Source organism: Gymnoscopelus braueri (genome assembly GCF_963280865.1).
Source record: "Gymnoscopelus braueri genome assembly, chromosome: 15".
Lineage (NCBI taxonomy): Eukaryota > Metazoa > Chordata > Actinopteri > Myctophiformes > Myctophidae > Gymnoscopelus > Gymnoscopelus braueri.
In genome coordinates, this window is record NC_137620.1 from 14,370,281 (window position 1) to 14,392,047 (window position 21,767).

At 43.2% G+C, this 21,767-nt stretch overlaps 1 protein-coding gene across 5 annotated transcripts in view; it reads left to right on the forward strand.

The window, feature by feature from the left end:
* nrxn2b (neurexin 2b) overlaps positions 1–21,767 on the forward strand; it is an 890,203-nt gene that overhangs the window by 398,016 nt on the left and 470,420 nt on the right. For all 5 annotated transcript variants that reach the window (XM_080450580.1, XM_080450581.1, XM_080450582.1 and 2 more), the window contains 3 exons: positions 1,638–2,021; positions 11,806–12,009; positions 15,991–16,017. In XM_080450580.1, coding sequence (XP_080306706.1) covers positions 1,638–2,021; positions 11,806–12,009; positions 15,991–16,017 — 615 coding nt within the window. The remainder of the gene's footprint in view (positions 1–1,637; positions 2,022–11,805; positions 12,010–15,990; positions 16,018–21,767) is intronic.

Genomic DNA, 21,767 nt, shown 5'->3' on the forward strand with positions numbered 1-21,767 from the left:
CACAGCTCAGCTGATGCTGTTACACCACTCACAGCTCAGCTCGTTGTCAACGTTAGTTAATTTGTGATTTGTAGGCATTATTCAAGATACTGTAGTTCATGCATAATCATTGTAGGCCAATGTAGAATGATAAATGAAAGTAATTCTCCCACCCACTACAGTAAGACTAAATTAACACATTGAATGCCAAAAACGGTCCGGACCGTTTTTGAGGATCCAAACGAGAAGTGCCGAAAACGGTCCGGACCGTTTTTGACCCAATTCTATTTTTATACATGTGGGCCACGTGGGGCGCTAAAACGAAACTTTGACATCACCCAAGGAGTTTCTGAGAAGAAGAGGCTGGATCTGGCTCCATGTCAAAAATCCTTCCGGTCTGCGTTTTCAATGTTATCTCCTTGACTAAAAGCTTCTTTTTAACGTGGTGGAAACGAGCCGTTTTCGATCGGCGATCACTCTGCAATGGAGGATCGCGTTAGAAATATTATTGTTCCAGGCGTTAGTCGGGACCCTCCGCCGTCTCGCACGCACGCTTTGTTTACATGCACTTCCGCGTCGGGGCTTCTACAGCACGAAACGTATAACGCAAGTGGATGGAAGAAATGCAGGCACTCAACGTATAATATTTTAATAAACCTCTGGCACCCAATGTGTTAATACACGTTTTCAGTTGACATTTTAAGATGGCATACAGTGTGTAGGTGGGATTCAAGCCAGTTATCAGCCAATTAACTGATAATTTATTTATCAAACTGTCTCAAAGCCTTTTTTAAAGTGCACTGGGAAGCCATGCCGCTATATATTCGACCCCTGTGTCTTTTTCTTTATTAGCCTGTAGGAGCTTTGTTAGTTTATGCACTTTGAGCCATGGTTTACACAGGAGTTAGACAGCACACTGTGGTTAATTGCCTCTTCGTCCTGCCTCTGTAAGGCATGATGGCCATTTCAGCTCATTTCACACTGTATAGCAAGTGTTCTGTCAGTTTTGCCTGTCTCCGTGTGCGTGTGCGTGTGCGCGCGCGCGCGTGTGTGTGTGTGTGTGTGTGTGTGTGTGCGCGTGCGTGTGTGTGCAGAAGGGTGAGCACTCAGGTCTCATAGTTTGTCTGCCTGCTTGAATGAGAAAGCAGTGGGTGGCGAGGCACCTCGGAAAGTCATATCTTCTCATAACGGCGTCCTACAGGGAGGACGCGTGTGTGTGTGCACGTGCATGTGTGAGCGTGTCTGATCTCGCCGCTGCCCCGGCTGTAATTGGCTTTTAATAGAAAATTAAGATGGAGTCGTTAATCACAGACGAAGAAGAGAGAGGCCTTTTGTGTGCCCCACTCCCTGCTGCATTCGGGTTCCCTTCTCCTCCATTTAGCCTATTACAGACACATTAGACTGTCTACCTTGCCGCTCTTTCTCTCACCCTGCTGTCGTTCATCTCTCTCTCTCTCTCTCTCTCTCTCTCTCTCTCTCTCTCTCTCTCTCTCTCTCTCTCTCTCTCTCTCTCTCTCTCTCTCTCTCTCTATGTTTATGCTCGTACCCGCTCACACTGTTTTGCTCAGTCACATTCAGGCGACAAACTCTAACCCTCTCTTCTCTCTCCCTCCTCATCTTCCCTCAAATCTCCGTCCAACCACGTCCAAACCCGCCAGGCTCCATATCGGTCAACAGCCGCAGCCTGCCCTTCAACTCGCCGGAGGGCAGCGAGATCCTGGACCTGGACAGCGAGATGTACCTGGGTGGCCTCCCCGAGGCCAAGGCGGAGCTCATCCTGCCGCCCGAGGTGTGGACGGCGCTGCTCAACTACGGCTACGTGGGCTGCGTGCGCGACCTCTTCATCGACGGCAAGAGCCGCGACGTGCGCCGGCTGGCGGAGATCCAGAGCTCGCCGGGCGTCAGCAGCTTCTGCACGCGCGAGCTGCAGAAGCGCTGCGCCGGCGCCCCCTGTGGCAACGGGGGCCTCTGCAAGGAGGGGTGGAACCGCTACATCTGCGACTGCATCGGCACCGGATACCTGGGGGGGAACTGCGAGATAGGTGAGCAGGGCTGTTGGGGACAGGTAGGACGGGCCGGGGTGGAAGAAGTAGGATTTTTTACATATTGTATGTCAAGGGTTCCCAAACGTTTTCAGAGCCCCCAAAATAATCATATTTGAACTGGGGACCCCCCAAAATAATCACATTTGAACTGGAGTGGGGACCCCCCAAAATAATCATGTTTGAACTGGGGACCCCCCACCCTGACAAGCACTTGGAATTGTAGGCATTACATTTAGTTTGACTCGGTTCCACTGATAAATATTGCAAATACTACGCCTTGCACTGTGAGGCGTTGTGAGCTTGTGGATCGGCTATTTTCACAATATTTGCCTCTTTCTTACATAGCCTACTATTTGTCAATTTGGCCTGTTTGGTATATAAATTGTAACTTTAGAGAAATGTGCGGATACTCTGTATACACTTATACTGTATGTTGGTTTGTTTACTGTTGAGTGAGAAAACAATGTTGAAAATTAAGCTAATCATCTGGGGACCCCTCAAAATGATTTGGGGACCCCCCTGGGGGTCCCGAGCCCCAGTTTGGGAACCACTGCTGTAAGTAAAAGTAGCAATATAAATATATTCTATTACAGGTAAAAGGCCTGTAATCATATTTTTACCTAAGTAAAAGTACAAACGTCTTTGCATCAAAATATATAGGCCTACTTACAGTACCAAAGTAAAAGTACTCATTTTTTTTGGAAAATCAGATCTAGAAGCTCACAAAGTGTAAATTAATAAAGTTGCATATTAATATTCAACTCAATTCAAATTACTTGTAACTTGCAGTGGACAATAACAATCGCAGAGAAACACTCAATCCATAGTCCACAGACATGGATCACGATGCTCAATTTAAATATAAGCTAAGACTAAACATAAGTAAATAATAAGTCAAAACTGTAATAGTTCAAGGTTACTATTAAAACCCATGGAAAACAAAATGTCTCTCATGTTGTTATATCGGCATAGCAAAAGACCCAGCTATGAAACTGCTGCCAGAACCCAGCCCATTGTGTTCCGAGCATCATGCTCTGCTTAGCGCGGAAGCGGGCAGAGTTACTAAACGTTACAGACAGATGGCCTTTGCATGGCCTATGGGAACATTTGGTGCGTTCAGAGGCATCATGGGCGTTCGACACAGTAGAATATTGCACAGAACAGCAAACATTACAGATTGTGAACCAGTCTCCGTCGCCGACAACAAGTTGTTTTAGAAGGAAAGTTCCCGACACGGAAAGGCCACAGTGCTGCTGCTACACGTTGCCAACCAGCTGCTATGGTATGCCAGTGGAGAACAGAGGGAGAGGAGGAACTCTACAAGGGTGTGCGTGTGTGTGTGTGTGTGTGTGTGTGTGTGTGTGTGTGTGTGTGTGTGTGTGTGTGTGTGTGTGTGTGTGTGTGTGTGTGTGTGTGTGTGTGTGTGTGTGTGTGTGTGTGTGTGTGTGTGTGTGTGTGTGTGTGTGTGTGTGTCAGTGGTGGAAAAGTACTCAAATGTTTTACTTAAGTAAAGGTATCAATACTGCAATGTAGAAGTACTCTGTTACAAGTAAAAGTCCGCAATTAAAAATTTACTTAAGTAGAAGTACAAAGGTATTGGTATCAAAATGTACTTAAAGTACCAAAAGTAAAAGTACAAAAATGTTTGAAAATAGCAGAACTACAAGCTCACAACGCGTCGCATCGCGACACGTTGTGAGCTTGTAGTTCTGCTATTTTCAAATAGCCTAGGTATGAAATGGGGCTAAAGTGGTTAATGTATGTTTTATAATGTAATAATTTATTTCTGGAAAGCAACTAGTAACTAAAGTTTTCAAATAATTGTAGTGGAGTAAAAGCACAATATTTGCCTCTGAGATGTAGTGGAGTAGAAGTGAAAGTATGGACAACTGGAAATTCTCGGTAAAGTAAAAGTACCTGAAAATTGTACTTAAGTACAGTACTTGAGTAAATGTACTTAGTTACTTTCCACCACTGTGTGTGTGTGTGTGTGTGTGTGTGTGTGTGTGTGTGTGTGTGTGTGTGTGTGTGTGTGTGTGTGTGTGTGTGTGTGTGTGTGTGTGTGTGTGTGTGTGTGTGTGTGTGTGTGTGTGTGTGTGTGTGTGTGTGTGTGTGTGGCAAATGCCACCCTGAGGCCCTGGTGGCATTTTGGGCACGCTGGCTGGCAGCGAGGGAGGTAATTAGGGCGAGCGTACGAGAGGCGGGCAAGGCGCGGCGGAGCAGCCGTACCTCTGGTCTGGCCATCTGGGGCCGGTCATGCTCACCCAGGTGGCAGGTACACAGCCATGGTGAGGCTGGGGCGAGGTGACGTGTGCACACGCACAATTACACACCTGGTTCATCCCCGTTTAGCTCCGTCCGGGCGCCGGCCTGGCTCTGTCGTCTATTTATCACACCGGTTCTCAACGTCAGGTTAGGGGACCACCAGGGGGTTCAAATGGACCCTTACGGGTCTGTTTGGTCACACTCTCGGAGTTGAATTAACACTGATAACTGTACAGTGAAGATTTGGTTTCCCCAAAGAAAACAAAATAATCCATTTGTATACTCTCAAAGTTAAGGCACTCAAACTAGATTCGGCCGCGGACCCCAGTTTGTAAAATAATTTTGTCAGGGACCCCCAGAAGAGAAGATTTGTCCAAACATTTTCGATATTTTCAAATATTTTCAAAAATAGCAGATGTAGATATGCTATTTTTGAATAGCCAACATATAAACGGATGCAGTGGTTAAAATGCTTGTGATGCTATGTTAACTACTTTAGCTAGGGTCCCCCTGGAACCCCCCCAAAGACCCCTGGGGGTCCCCGGACCCCACTTTGAGAACCAATGCTGCATGTAAGGGACCCTTTGGACCCCTTGTGGGCCCCGGACCAAACATTGAGAAACAGTATATGGCTTTGGCGAGCATCACCACCGGCAGGGGAGGGAGAGGTGGAGGAGGGGGATGGATATGTGGGACATGACAGGTGTGGGGAGAGAGAAGGGTAATGAGGGAAGGAGAGATTGTTGCCGAAATCAGGACAGAGGAGGGAGGGAAAGGCAGAGAGATGTCTTTATTGTGAAGGCTGGGGCCGATGGAACTGTTTTTGTCTCCCGCCATCAGATGAGGGAGGGATAATTTCTTTAGGTCTCTCCTGCCATCTAGTGGCACCTCTCGTGTCACTGCAAAGGCGTTAAGGGGGCTGTTATGGAATCATCCTCGGTAATCCCTCTTATATTATTACTCTGTGATGCTATATTAGCCGTGTAGATCAGTGCAAGGCGAGAGCAGTCGATGATATTGCCTTTTTGCTTAGAAAATTATAACCCTACATATATGCTCAAAATTGCCATCCCGAGTATATTATATTATATTATAATTCTTCTTCCGATCCATACTGAAATAAAGTGCAGAGAAATACAGCCTGGGGAAATCATTTTCTTTAATATACCTTAAGAACTGCCATGAACTCCAGTCTCTCTTCATGATTAGACTTATATTTCAGTCAGTCACAGCTATAACACAATAATCAATTGCCAGTGTGTTATTTTCGCCTATGGCATTACGGCATTTGTTTGACTGTGAACCAACTCTTTTGTCAATGCAGAAAATCTTGTCCCTTTATTCAGTTTTTATGGTCAGTACAATTAGTATTCCTTTTTCTACAGAGCTCCCTTTCTCCTCTGCATCTTTTACCCACTTAACACTTCCATGACTGGGGTTTCATTATCCCATACACTGCCTGATTTGGGGGTCAAAAATACAGTTTTTCCAGCTATTCTATTGGTCACTGTCTCCCCTCTGTGCTCCAGACGAGCTGACACCTTCTCCCCCACACAGTGGGGGTTCCATTGTCTTTTAAATAGCTATTAACATTTCAATTGCACTCTGCTCAGTCAGTGAGCTCACTCACATAGTTGTTGTAGGCAGGCAGAAACATTATAAAATAGGCTAACTTGTAATGGTAACTGCAGATTCTGTATGTAAAATCTTTATACAAAAAGCGTATAAAACAGTGCGATCTGTAGCATTACATTAAACGCTTGAGGGAAACATGGAGCCTATATGAACGCTGAAGCCACTGTCTAATTACGTGACTATCTCCATTGTCCAAAACACATGGATATCTCTTGACAAACCAATATTACTATTATTCATAATAATAATATTCCCATTATTGTCTGAGAGTAAAGCGTCTCATTCTATCAGCTGTCCACGTTGCTGACAAAAGCGTCTCCTCTCCTCCTCCCTGTCAGCGCAACAAGTGAACACATCACTATGTTCCACAAATGTGCTCATTCCTGCTCTACTCCTGCGCTAAATATCTGATCTGCAAACATAAAACAGTCGCTGCCTGACGAGCCCTATGCTTGTAGATCAGATCTGTTGGCACAGCATTAGAAAACAGCGCGATCTGTAGCGAACACATCGGTATGCTTCACACATGTGCTCAATCCTGCGCAAAATATCTGATCTTCAAGCATAAAACAGATGCTGCGTGACAAGCTGTATGCTTGTAGATCTGATCTTTTTCCGCCGCTTTGCAGTGAAGTGGGTTGCCAAATTTTGCGAGAGAAATAAGCAGTCAGGTCTATGAAAATGTTACTGCATGCGTTGTGCCCTGAGAAAACACGTGAGGCATGAATGGGGTTTATAGCCGAGGCTAATTTGCAACCCCAGTCCCTGGTTAGACCTTTCTATATAAATATTTACCTAATAAAAAATAATTTACAAAAGGACATGCATGAAGCTCTAATCTAAACAAGTATGAAAATATATTTATATCTGCTAAGTAACTAGTAACTAAAGTTTTCAAATAATTGTAGTGGAGTAAAAAAATCGGGACATAACTCGAACGGTGCTGAGTCGGCTGAAGCGGATTTCGATTATATGAGAACGTGTCGTCCAAAAACACGCCTAACTACTTCCTAACTTATTGTTCGGGGCTGTAGTCTGTTCTCACCAAGCGGGGTGGGTGTTCTGCACCGGCAGGGCGAGTGGTCCGCCGTTGGAGGCGAGAGTTCTGCTCAAGCGGGGCGACTGGACTGCCGCTGGGGGTGAGCTGTCGGCTCAACAAATGGGGGTGAGCATGTTTTGGGGGCGACCATTCCGGTTACCCTAAATATCTTCACAAGGAAAATAGCCGATCTACAAGCTGACAATACATCCCATTGTGAGATTGTGCATCTGCTATTATCACCAAATGCTTGCCCCCAGAATAGGAATGCTATAAGTGTGGTTAACATCAGTGGTGGAAAAAGTGCTCACATTTTATGCTTACGTAAAAGTATCAATACTGCAATGCAGACATACTCTGTTACAAGTCCAGAATAAAAAATGTACTTGAGTAAGAGTATTGGTATCAAAACGTACTTAAAGTATCAAAAGTAGAAAGTACTCATTATGCAGAATGTCCCATTTCACAAGTTTTCAAATGTATAAAAATCTTTAGAAAATAGCAGATCTTCAAGCTCACAGCTTGTAGATCGTCTATTTTCAAATGGCCGATAGGGCTGAAGTGGTTAATGCATGTTTTGTACTAATAATAAAAATCTACAAAGTAACAAAAAAAACCAAATAATTGCAGTGGATTAAAAGTACAATATTTGCATCTGAGATGTAGTGGAGTAGAAGTAAAAGTACTGAAATTTGGTATTACTCCACTAAAGTAAAAAAATCCTCAAAATTGTACTTAAGTACAGTACTGGAGTAAATGTACTTACATTACATTAAACCACTGTATTTTTCATTTGCGCCGTGCGTGGACACATGCACTCCTCCAGAGCGACCCATCAGTGTGAACCACGCTAGCACTGCCTGCCTGCCAGCCTGACACGCATCAACCCACACTGCGAATGAAAAGGCGATCCTCGGGCAACTGTCACTCTGCGCATGCAGTGGTCTATTTATGGCCGGCCTCTGTCTGGCGAGAGCGAGAATCCAAGGTCGTGGCTTCTTGGCACGCTGCTGTCTGATGTCTCCGGCATCGGCAGCGAAAGCTTCCCTTTTGCATTCGCTTCATGTTAATGTCCATGAGTAGAGCCGACCGACGCCCAGTGATGGAAGAAGTGCTCACTTTTGTTTTACTTAAATACAAGTATCGATACCACAATACAGAAATAATCTATTACAAGGTCCGGTATGAAAACATTTACTTGAGTAAAAATACAAAAGTGTGGGAATAAAAGTATATGCAGAATATCCCATTTCACAAGTTTTCAAAAACATTTTTTTTCTTTTTAAATAGCTGATCTACAAGCTCACAAAAGTTATCAAAAATAATCCAAATCTACAAAGTAACTAGTAACTAAAGTTTTCAAATAATTGTAGTGGAGTAAAAGTACAATATTTTCTTCTGATACAGTATGTAGTAAAAGTATTGAAAACTGGAAATACTCCAGTAGAGTAAAAATACCTCAAAATTGTATTAAAGTGCAGTACTTGAGTACATGTACTTGGTTACTTTCCACCACTGCCGATGCCAGATGTTTGTGTCTGATGCTGCTGATCCCGATTTTGTCCTAGACCACAGTTTACAAATGTTTTGACAGGTATTTGGTCAAAAAGTGCGACATCTTCTCTAATTGAAAAACTTAGATTTATTAACGTCTATGTGAGAACATTTAACGTGCATATAAGCAAACAAATAAATATGCTGAGCTTGTGGAACTGCTATTCTTTAGATTAAAAAAACTATAATCAAATAATACATGCAACAAGCCTGGTTGAAAGTGGAGAAAAATAGTCACACATCGGCTGCATAATTGCCGATGAAAAAGTCAAACAATGGGCGATATATTGGCAGGGCTTTATGCATGCATCAAGGGATGACTGGCACATAGAGAACAAAAAAAAGAATTTGATTTTAAAAGTTTGTATTTGAGACATGACAGGGCTGTACACAGAGTACAGTGTGTGTGTGTGTGTGTGTGTGTGTGTGTGTGTGTGTGTGTGTGTGTGTGTGTGTGTGTGTGTGTGTGTGTGTGTGTGTGTGTGTGTGTGTGTGTGTGTGTGTGTGTGTGTGTGTGTGTGTGTGTGTGTGTGTGTGTATTTTCAAATGGCCGATAGGGCTGAAGTGCAGTTTTTTTTGGCCATAATTTAAAATCGAGATTGCATAGGTGTCTGAATCGAGATCACGATCTTTTTTCGATTAATTGTGCAGCACTAGTGTGTGTGTGCGCACGCGCGCGAAGTGGTTTGCAGGTTACTTGCATGACTGAAGACCCATCAAGCCAATTTCCAGCAGGTCAGGACATTACAAACACATTAGAATAATGTAATTAAAGTTAATTGATTAAATATAGCACAACACATGCTCGTTACACATACTAATATACATACAAATTTATTTTACACTGGAAATATGATCCCCTGGAATAGAAATTTACTTGCATACTTAGTTGACCGGGTTCCTCTTGAATAAGGCTTAAAGGGCAAGACCACTTTGGTAGAGGTTTGGGTTGTGTAGTTACCTTGTCGTGATGTAACTCCAAAGGTGGGCAAGAAATAAAAGATAATTGCTCCATTGATTAGAAATTGATAATTCAAAATATGCTCCCCATTGACTTACATTGTATGGTAAAACATCTCTCAAAAGTCACTATTTTAGCACGTAAACGAACACAAACAAAGTTGATTCAGACAATATAGAACATCACCAAACCCAGTACTGTTTTTTTTTTTTTTTTAAATGTCAACTTCCTGTTGATTTTGCCATTTTTAATAAGTAGAAAACCTGGACTGGATCCGCGGATCCGGATCCAGATCTTCAAATAGTAAAATCAACAGGAAGTTGACATTTTTATTAAAAAAACAAACAGTACTGGGTTTGGTGATGCTCTATATTGTATGAATCAGCTTTGTTTGCGTTCATTTATGTGCTAAAAGAGTGACTTTGAGAGCTGTTTTACCTTACAATGTAAGTCAATGAGGAGCATATTTTTGAATTATCAATTTCTAATCAATGGAGCAATTATTTTTTATTTCTTGCCCACCTTTGGAGTTACATCATGGCAAGGTAACTACACAACCCAAACCTCTACCAAAGTGGTCTTACCCTTTAAGTGGTTAAATAAATCAGTTTATGAATATACATTATGTTTATATCATTGCTGTGTGGCAGAAACACATTGTGAGCTCTACAATCACTATTTTAATTTTTTTTTCAAATAATAATAAACAAGGAACGGTTTCTGACATACAAGGGTTCCACCCGACTACTACTTTTGTTTGCTTTTAAGGTAAAGTTAGGGTAAGTGATATTTCTTTGTTAAAATAAGCGTCCTTTAATGTTCTGGTCGACCATTTGGCAGCAGATTTTAAGCCACTATTTCTTATTGAAAGCAACTCACCTGATTGAGCCATCTCTACCATTTTGGTTGAGGTATGTATGAAAAAGAAAGTCCACTAGATGTCACTGTGCTTTCAGCAGCATGCCTTTTCAGGTAGCCATCTGACAGGAAGTGTGTAACACAAAAGTCACTCCTGGCTCTGTTTGGATGAATTTTCATGTTTGTTTGTTTTTTCAGGTAAGATAATGTTTTGGTTCAGAGGTTACTGAACATACTGTAACTTGATACAATAAAATAAAGTCTAATAGTGGTCTAATATTTTTCTAAAAACATACTTTAGTACGTTTGTCACTTCATGGTAAAGATAGTGGTGTTCTAGCACTCTCCAAAATTGGGATTGACTTTGGAACCCAAAAGTTGACTCTACTGCAGGGGTCTTCAACAGGGGGTCCGGGACCCCAAGGGGGTCCTTACTACAGCGGGGCCGCCAACTCTTTGTGTGATAGGATTATTTATTATATATTTTTAATTAACCACTTCAGTCTAGCATCCCTATTCTGAGGGCAACATTAGCCCGACAATAGCTGATCTACTAGCTTGGCTATTTTTGGCAAAGAGGTTTGGTGTAGAGCGGAAAAGCTGTGGGGGGTGGGGGGGGCATTATTTCAACTTCCCAGTAGTCCTTCAAGTTCACCAAGTATTGAGGGTTTAAGTGGTCAAATGTCTGAAAATTAACATGTCATGAATCCAACATGTTAAGAGAGAAGATAATGTGTAAACAAAAAAAAAACATGAATTCACACAACACTGATGCTGTCTATGAAATCTACAAAAAGGTTTAATCTGTAACAACATCTTATATAATAGGCGAATAGGGGTTCCTGCTTCATCTCTCTCTCTCAGCTAAGGGGTCTTTGGCCTGAAGACCCCGTCCCCTGCTCTACTGGAAATGCATGTTCTCCTCAGAGTCAGCATTCTCTTGGCGAATTCTATACCTGTTTTTTCCAGTGGTGTAAACTGTAAACTTTAAAGTACATTTACTCAAGCACTGTACTTAAGTTTTTTTACTTTCTCAGAGGCAAATATTGTACTTTTTACTCCACTACAATTATTTTAAAACTTTAGTTACTTCTTTATTATTATATAAATTATATATATATTTTTATATATTATTACAAAACATGCATTAACCAATTCAGCCCTATATACTTTGGCTATTTGAAAATAGCAGATCTACAAGCTCACAACGCGTTGTGAGCTTGTAGATCTGCTATTGTCAAAAGATTTGTATACATTTTTACAACACTTGTGAAATGGGACATCTACATAACGAGTACTTATACTTTTGGTACTTGGTTTTCCCAAACTGCACCATTTCAGTGACGTGTGTGTGTGTTTATGTCTCTCAATACGTGCCTCTGTTCATCTTTTGTCTGTGTGTGTGTGTGCGTGTGTGTGTGTGTGTGTGTGCGCGTGTCTGGTTTCCATTCCCCCCCTGACCATTCCAGAGGCGACGGTGCTGAGCTACGACGGCAGCATGTACCTGAAGATCCTCATGCCGGTCACCATGCACACGGAGGCGGAGGACGTGGCGCTGCGCTTCATGTCGCAGCGCGCCTACGGCCTCCTCATGGCCACCACCTCCAAGGAGTCGGCGGACACGCTGCGGCTGGAGCTGGACGGGGGCCGCGTCAAACTCACCGTGAACCTGGGTAGGACCCCGGGCCCTGTAGCCCCCCCCCCTGCATTATCCCTCCCTGTAGTCCAGCATACCATGTGTCAACCCCCCTGCCGTGAAGTTGAAGGGACTTAACATTGTCTTTTTGATTTATTTTGTTGTAGTTTATTGCCATTGGCTTCAGGCGTGCTTTTGTCACATCACGGGGATAAATGGTTTTATACGCTGGCAGTGTTTTTGACTTCCTCGTTGAGGACTTTGGGTTACGGCCCGCTGTTTTCACCGAGTAGCCACGGCCTTGTTCCTAAATTATGCTAATGCTGACATTGTTTGACAATGAGGAACACATAACCCTCCCCCGACACCCTCTCACAAACGCGCACGCTTTGTGGCAAAGTCCTACTGAAGAAAAGCAAAAAGATTAAGCGCAACAAAAAACTCAAAATGTCAATGTGTCCCTCGGTTTTGGATTCTAAGTGGAGTGGCCCACGGGTCATTTATGCTCCATCTGCAGGGACCCCATCTTGCTGGTGGTCCCGGACCAAAACTTTCATTCATCCCTCTCTCTTTCTCTCTCTCTCTCTCTCGTGGCCCATAACTAAACCTTTCATCCTCACATAAATCAAAAAAAGCTTCATCTCTAACCCTGTCTCTACCCAAACTCTGAGCCTCTGGCAGCTAGCCTGTCTCTGTAGCTGTCTCTGTAACCACATGGTGGTTCCCTTGCTCCTCCTTCTCCCCTAAAGCCTCATTTATATTAGTTGCGTGCCGCTGTTGCGCACATAAAATAGCTGATCTACAAGCTCGCAACGCGGCATATTTGAGCTTGTAGATCGGCTATTCTCCCACACAGCAATTCTTTGTTTTGTAAAAAAAACAATGATAAGAACTAAGAAGGCAAGTTATGTTGTTCCGCCAGTAGGGGGAGCCATAGATTCGTTTGAAATGAAGGTCACAGTGTTATTTTTAATCATTATTTAGCTTGTCAAGTTATCAGACAGCAAAATTGTGGGGTTTTTTTTTGCCGATACCTAGGTAGGGAAGGTCAATGGATTATTACAAGGAGACATCTTGTAAGATGAATGTTTTTCATATGAGGGAAAATTGAATCTTTTTTTTTCCAGTCGTAGACACATGAAAGTGGTACTTTCATATACGTTATAAATAACTCTTTTGATTTATTACCACTTCAAAGTCATACATTATCGGTGCTCGTGGCAGAGCGACGTGACCTTCAGGCTCCATGGCACCTTTCTGGTGCGTTCCATCATCTTTAGAGCGATGGAACGCGCCTGCATGTGGAAAGCTGGGGATCAGAGCAGAGGTGCACCCTGGGATACGGGAGCTCGGGCAACCACAGAGACAGGAAGCGGGGTGGTCGGGGAAAGAAGGTCACTTCCTGTTCCTTTCTATCCTTCTCTGTCTCACTCTATCTCTCTCTCTACTGCCTTCTATAGCTCTCTCTGTCTCTCTGTCTGTCCGTCTCTTTCTTTCTCTCCCTCTCTCTCTCTGTCTGTCTCTCTCTCTCCCACCTAGCCAAGGCTCAGATGATGGAACTTTTCACCCCTTCAATGGCCTGTATGTCTGCGGCCCTCGGATCAAACAGCCAGAGAGACCGGCTCACAGCTCACAGTTGTCCCCAAGCCACACACACAAATACACACACACACACACACACACGCGCGCGCGCGCACAGACGGGGCCTCGACCTGGCCCCAAACGATCACCCAGCTCAGACGTATAATTTATCTTAGCTAATGAGGCTAAACGTTAATCCATATACTGTAGCGCTAATGCCCTTAGATTAGTTTGCGTTTCGGGTTTTACCGAAAGCCCCCCAGCTCACCCCTTCTACTCGGTTTAATTTCCAACGACACCTCGTGTGTCATGCATACACATTGGCGTCACAGCTCAGCATCTGAAGTTTCTATTCATAGCTCGTTCGCGGGGAATTAATTAACATGGCAGAAGTGAGAACACGTCCCGGGAGTCAGCGTGGTATCTTTGGTATCAGTCGAGACTCCCTCGCAACGAGCCTTAAGCCTCGTTGAGAGACAATTACAACCCTGGTAATTAATCAATTTGAGGGCGCGTAATTGAACCACTTCAGCCATAATTATGTTTATTAGCGATAGGTAGGGATGATAATGTGTTCGATAAGCAATTAGTGCGTGAACCTGAGCGACACTTCCAGCGCAACGTTGTTTTAAATGACACTTGACATTTCCACCCATGTGTTCTTTTCTTTTTCATTTTCTCTCTCTGCAAGACACTCAACACCTCACGTGAGCTGGGGACAACTCAGTTTCTACCACTAATGGCATCTCTGCCTTATAGCCTCTAAGTCTCTTAAATGAACACCAGTTGATTATAATTCGTATTGGCCACACACCACAGACATTCATTCACCCTTCCAGTGAGGCTGGTCCCTGGCTGTTTGTGTCCACTATTCTGTAGCGGTTGACAGCTCGAGACCACACCCTGACCACACAGCCACGTGCACATGCAAAGAGCGGCCACTAGAGGGTAGAATTGCCTTATACCCTGGTTAATATTCCATAGGACATTATAGTGGTGGACAGTGGTACTTTGTCCAGTGGCGGACAAAGTACTCAATCACAGTACTTGAGTCAAAGTATAGATACTCCTGGTCAGATATTACTCAACTGCAAGTGAAAGTTTCTCAGTCTGATTTGTACTTCAATTAATCAAAAGTAGGCTACATGCTTTTAAAAAGAAAATCTTCATATTCAAAATAACTTTTTTTGTTCAATGCATTGCTGTATTGAAATGGAGAAATGTATCCCAAAAATGCAAAAACTAAATGTTCAGAATTTAAAAAAGAAAAAAGGAAATAGTGCAAATAACATATCTACAAGCTCACAACATGTCTCATCACAGCGCGTTGGGAGCTTGTAGATGCTATTTTCCACTATATTTGACATAGGGCTTAATTGGTTAATTGATAATGTAAGGATGTAGTTTTCCCTTTCTAGAAATGTAGTGGAGTCCCAAGTACAATCTTTGTCTTTGAAATGTAGTGGAGTGAAAGTCATAAGTATCCAAAAATACAAGACGCACAAAAAACCCTTGGCCTCAAGTAAATGTACTTTGAAACTGTCCACCCCTGACTAAATCTCACAGTGTGCTCCTGCAGAGGCTATGGGGGGGACTTATTTCCTGTGGCTCATGTGCACAAGGCGTGATGTGGCCGGGGTGTGCATGATCACCCTTTCTTATGTTTGTTGATATGGTTTCTCACACCCAACGAGCTGCAGAAGGCGAGTGCGTTTCCCAAGTTCTGACCAAAAGAAAAAAAGGCCAGAGCTACTGTAGCACTGACATCAGACAGCGGAGTGCACCTGCTCTTGTACTGATACCGCAGGTGCAGAAAAAATAAAATGCTGCCGCTTCACACTGCGAGCGCACAGCCCCGTGGCGGTAATTGCTAACTCTTTGGGCGATATGATGAATGATATTGCACCGCGGAGGTGAATAATGGGGCTGGTTCCGGACGGCCTAATTACATTCACGGGGAAATGTATTGTTCTGTTAATGTATTGTTATTGCCTCGGTTAATAATCATGCGTCTCAATAATCATAGGTATCGCAGACATAATTACGGATCCGCACTCCGCATGCCAGCGAATTTAATGAATCTGCTTTTAATATAAAATTCAAACGGAGTGGCTCTTGTGAGAGGGTTCCACCGTGTTAAGAAGTTGTGTGGGTTTACTGGATTGAGTCGAACTCGCCTTCTGCTGTGCGTTGGGTCTGGGAGGGGAAGATGGGGGTGATATTAGATAAAGTGTGGAAATGAAAATGCAAAGGGTGATCCTGACTCGTAGCCTGTCCCCGGATGGTGGCCTCAAGAGCGATGCTTAGATGTCTGCAGAATTAACCTTGAAGGATGTAAAAAAAAGAAAATGCTTTCTCTTTTTTCCTTCTCTCTCAATCTCTCTCTCTCTCTTTCTTTTTGTTTGATCTCACCATCTCGCTCTCTCTCCCCCGCCAGATTGTATCAGGATAGACTGTAACCTCAGTAAGTGGTTCTATATATGCATATTTTGTTGTTTATTTACGACTAAGACGCAGAGTTGTGTCTATGTATCTATTGAATGTATATGTCTCTTGCTTGTTTTTTTACGTCCTGTTGTTTCCTCCAACCTGGCAATCCGTGATAGATTCCTCATCAATCACATTGTTTAGTTTTTTCCCACATGCCCCAATCCGCTTTGAGTACACAATCAAAGCTGTCATTTTGATTTTCATCGCACTGCTTTTGTTTGTTTTGTTTCTCTGCTGGTGACAGAACTGTCATTATCTGCACTTTAATTTATCCTCCTGGTTTCATTTGAGTACATAGCGATTTTTATCCTCCTCCTCTGTCATTTTAATTTATTCCTCTCATTTTGTCATTACGAAAATGTCACAATTATTATTCCTTTTTACACAATGATCACAAAGCCACCCCCAGCACCCACATTCTCAACATCACTTCCATTTCGGCTGTGAAATTATTTTATTACCGTCATCTGGTACGCCATTATTCCATCCCACTCATTTCCCCTCTCGAAAACCCTTGACAAAAACAGACACTTCAAAGAAGGGGCGACTCTGCAGAATATTTTCTTTTATTTCCGTTTCAGTTCAAGTGCCAAGTCTCAGCTACACTCGGCTGCACACACAGGTGTTGCTTGCTTGCTATTTGGGACATAGTCCCCCCCACTCCCCCCCCTTCCAGAATTCTAATAGTTTATCGGGGGAGGAGGGAGACAACACCACCTGGTGTGTACTTGTTTTTGGAGTGAGCTAATGTCTGTCTGCCCCCACGCTGACAGAAAGATAGCAAACTGTTATTTCGCCCGTGACAATTTGAACAGCCTACAGGTAAGTGCTGACAGCCATTGTAATGGAAATGGAGAAAACCTGCTGTTTGCGCTGTGTGTGTGTGTGTGTGTGTGTGTGTGTGTGTGTGTGTGTGTGTGCGTGCATAGAGATGCGCGGATCGCGGTTTTAGCCGCGGTTGCCGCAGTTAACCGCAGTTTGGGTGGATTTGGGTCAATCAAATATAATTATTAATTCATATTGGATAAACCGCGGGTGAAATAATGCGGGAATTAAATTAATGATATCAATCTATAGGCCTATAATAGCTTTTAAAAAGCACTACATTTCACCGTGTGTGCGTTTGTAGTATTTTAATATTACGTCATTTTACACCAGGCACAAAATAGCCGCTCACGACATGTTGCTTTGAAGGCAGCCAGTGTTGCCAGGTTGCGAGAGAAATAAGTAGCCAGGTCTATGAAAACAAGCCCAAAACAAGTGCCAAACAAGCCCAAAAGTCGCAACACAGAGCATTGTTTTTGCTCTGTGTTTTGTTTTCACTTTTTCTTTCTTTTTCTGTAAAGCACTTTGAGCTGCATTTATGTCATGAAAGGTGCTATATAAATAAAGTTTATTATATTAAAAGTCGCTTATAAAAAGCTTATAAAAAGCCGACATGGCAACAAAGTGGTTGAAAGCGAAAGTAACTTAATGAAGACGTTCGCTTGTTGTTACCATGGTTGTGGATTGTATACAGTCACTGCATCGCGACAGTGGTGAGTAACACTGTTTATAAGAAAACTAACATCAGGAAAATAACAATTATTTGGTGCGGTTGGTGCGGATCTATAAATAGGATGATATAAGTACCGCGGGTGGATGGCGGATGGATAATGAACTTGTTAACGCGGATTTGGGTGACAAAAAAACCCATCCGCGCATCTCCGCGCATCCATGCGTGCGTGCGTGAAGGAGAAGTTGCATGTTGTCAGGCATCTGCTAATTGTTTTTGTATGTGTGTGTATATACAGAAGGCCACATTGCATGTGATAATGTGTGCAATCTGACAGTTTTTGAACTGAGAGCAGTACAGTACCGATTTATCAAACCTTCAAAAGCCTTCCACGCTGCAAACGGAACTGACAAATGAGCGACACAGCTTAATTAATTTTAATTAAAAGTATTAAAATAATAGTTTAATTAAAGTGACAGTGCTGCACCGTGCCAGCAGGGAGCTCCGTCAGCCACTAGATGGCACTCTAGTACTCAGAATGGACTGGAGCGCCGCAGCCCTCTGTGCAAGCAAAGGGGAGAGAGCCAGTGGATGTGTAAATGTCTTCCACCACCAGGGGGCTCTGCACCATGTCACTGTTAATGTGACATTGGCTTTATCTGGTGCATGCACCAGTGGCTGTCAGACATGTTGAGATTGTGCTGTGTGTTGTTTTTTTTGTTTTGTTTTCCACTAGTCTTATAGGTGAAGGCATGGTCTTTATGTCTCTGCCGATTGATGCTCAAAACTGTTGAATGCCAAATCACTTCTCTGTGAGTGCTCAGGCTCCAAGGCCAGTAGCCAGTGAGTGTGGTTAAAGATGGAGTGCCATGATATTTTTCAACCCTAAAACCTGATCATAAGGTATTATTATTATGTAAGGATTTTTTTCAACAAAAAAAAGTGTACAGTAAGTGTTAAAATGTTGTTTTTATGTAGACACACCCACCAGTGCATTAAGTATACCTGGTTCTCACTTTAGCACCTCCTCCACCACCTTAGCACCACCCACCTGTCCTAGTCCCTCCTCCTCCTCATGCCCACACCTGTTGTGTTATGATAATGAGGGGGAGGGTGTGGGCTTTGTGATGTCACTAAAGCGCTGTTTCTCTATTGGCACGTTTGACCCTCAAGGTTTCAGCCTCCAGGAAGAAACTCCAAATAGTCAGAGAAGACATAAAACACCATAAAAACACCACCGGGGGGCTTAATGAAGTTATATCAACCTCATAGACACATGAAAAACAGAAAAAGTGCAAAAACATGGCACCACCTCTTTAACATTAGTGTGGCAATTCACACTAGTACGTCCTACACTGGAGCTAATCTGTAAATGATTCACTGCAGTTGATTACAGGGTCCCTATCAGTGGTGTAAAGTAATTAAGTACATTTACTCAAGCACTCAAGTACAATTTTGAGGTATTTCCAATTTTCAATTTATTTTACTCCTACTCCACTACATCTCTGAGACAAATATTGTACTTTTACTCCACTACAATTATATGAAAACTTTAGCTACTAGTTACTTTGTAGATTTTGATTATTATTAAAAAACGTACATTAAACTCTTCAGCCCTATATACATTTGGGCCATTTGAAAATAGCAGATCTACAAGCTCACAATGCGTCGCATCGCGACGCATTGTGCATCGCGACGCAAGATTTTCATACTTTTGAAATTGTAATGGGACATTCTGCATAATGAATACTTTTACTTTTGGCACTTAAAGTACATTTTGATGTCAATACTTTTATACTTTTATGCAAGTACATTTTGAATTCCAGACTTTTACTTGTAACAGAGTATTTCGACATTGCAGTATTGATACTTTTACTTAAGTAAAAAATGTGAGTACTTTTTCCACCACTGCACTGGAGCTAATCTGTACATGATTCACTGCAGTTGATCTCAGGGTACCTGTGAGGTTTTTCATTGTTTCGTTTTTTTATTCATTCATTTAAGCACTGTAAATACATACAGTAGCATCAAAAGTGCAAGAGAGAGAGAGACATGTATTTAATGCTGGGTTCCTTCTCTATAGGCTGATCCATAATTGACATCTTGAACTCCGGACAGGAAAAACACTTTGCTCATTGTTGGCCACGTGGCAGGATGATCCATCACGCGGACAAAAGAATCCAAGCCAGCCAAGACCATTGCTCTCCAGGTTACCATGTTGTTAAGCACCCTTTATAATACTCCATTGACCGCCAATGTCCCCCAGCGGTCTATGCTATAGGCCCCCTCCTGTTTCCCCCTCCACACATTAAAGTCCTCACCAAAAACAGCCGATATTCACGCTAACAATGCGTTTTGACCCACGTTGCGATGCTTGTCGATCTGCGACTTTCGTCGAATGTTTCGCCCCACAGAGCAGGGACGATAGGGTCGCTATGTGATCGAATACATGAATAAATATGACCTAAAATAGCCTACAGTAGCGAACAAAGGGTTACATGGAGAAGAGGAGGAGGCCAACGCTGACCCGAAATACAAACTGAGTTGGAGAGAGAGAGATAATGCATTCATCCACAACAGAGGCGCCTTATGAATAAATTGAAGGGCAAAAGAAAGCCCGTCAGCCTTATTCTCCCCGAACCAAGGAGCTAGAGAAGCATTTTTCTGAGCTAAAGCCCTTTGATCAGACTCAGCTTTTTGCAGCAGAATTTTCAGAAGATGCTTTTGGACTATAGTGCTGTGTGGGAATGTGGGAATGTGTACTGAAGCTGCTGTGTTTACTCTGCCGAGATGAGGCCCAAAGGCGAATCTCCATGACAGTCAAACGCACGCGCGCGCGCACAGCCGCACACACCCCCCCCCGATTGCACACACCCCCCTAGCGATTGTGAACTAGAATGTAATGCCCTCTACGTTTCGGTAGGGGTCAGGTTCCTGGCTGATTTATACGTTCGGAAGATGGCCTCTCGTCTGTCGGATGAGATGAGTTGCCGTGTCCAAGACTGTGGCCAAGACTGCAGTGTGGCCACGACACCACAGCTGCTAATGTCAGGGGCCTTTTCGGCCAGTCCGTCTGCATGCTCGCAAACCAACAGATTTACAACAAAGCCAAGGTGCAGTAACTGTACGCAAAGACTCGTGACCTTTTAGACAAATGAGTCAGTGTCTCCAAAAATGTAGTTATTGCACTACATGGCAGTATAGTACAGGCAACTCACACGAGTTGTGTATAACTTGTAACTCCTCAACTGGTGATTCAAAAGATCCTGCAGGTGTTCTGTGGCAGGTAATGGAATGGGAATAATAATGTACTGTGTTGTTTTGCAGTCTTTTTGGTTCTCCTATGATTGGGAATAGCAAAAAGTTAAGTCAAGAAAGTCAGTATCAAAGACAATTTCCTCATACCTACAATGTGTTTCAGTGTCTTCTAATAGGCTCTATGCACAGCAGCCATATTATCACTTCCTTCACAGGTGTTACCAATGATTCTAATGAAGGCTCTGTTCCATTTAGTGTAGCACAGTGGTTCTCAGATTTTTCATTTCCATGACCCCCATAACTCTGAGAGTGTATACATGGAACCATATGGACCCTTACGGGTCCATTTGGTTCCATTTGTACACTCTCAGAGTTACACACCCGTAAGGGGCCACTTGGAAACCCCTTAAGAAACCATGAGGGTCCCTGGACCCAAATTTTAGACCCACTGGTGTAGCAGAATGTTTCCAGTGAGCCAACGTGCACAATATCAGCACCCTGACTCTGTTTGACCAGAATGGAACAGAGCCTTCATTAGTATCATTGGTAACACCTGTGAATGTCTTCACAATATGATTGCTGTACATAGAGCCTATTGTCACTTGCTGAGTCATTGTCAAAAGTGAGGTAATACTAGATACTGTATTAATATTGAAAGTGTGATTTTCACATAATTTTTTTACAGTCCGTCACCTATTCTCAGTGACGTGTTTCGTCCCATGCAGATGTCACACCCCCTCATGCCTTTCCACCCAGTCACGACTAGACAATCCCACGTGTGGGATGGCACACGAAGATGGCAGGTGTCACATGTAGCCTACCTTCGTCCAAATAGCTTCCTACGAAGCGGCCTGCTGCGCGTCACTCTCACACATTATCTTGGAGCAGATGGCTCTTTTATCATGACTATCATTCAGGGTGTTGAGATTTGAATGAGTCCCTTCATCACGCACCGCAATCATGAGTCATCA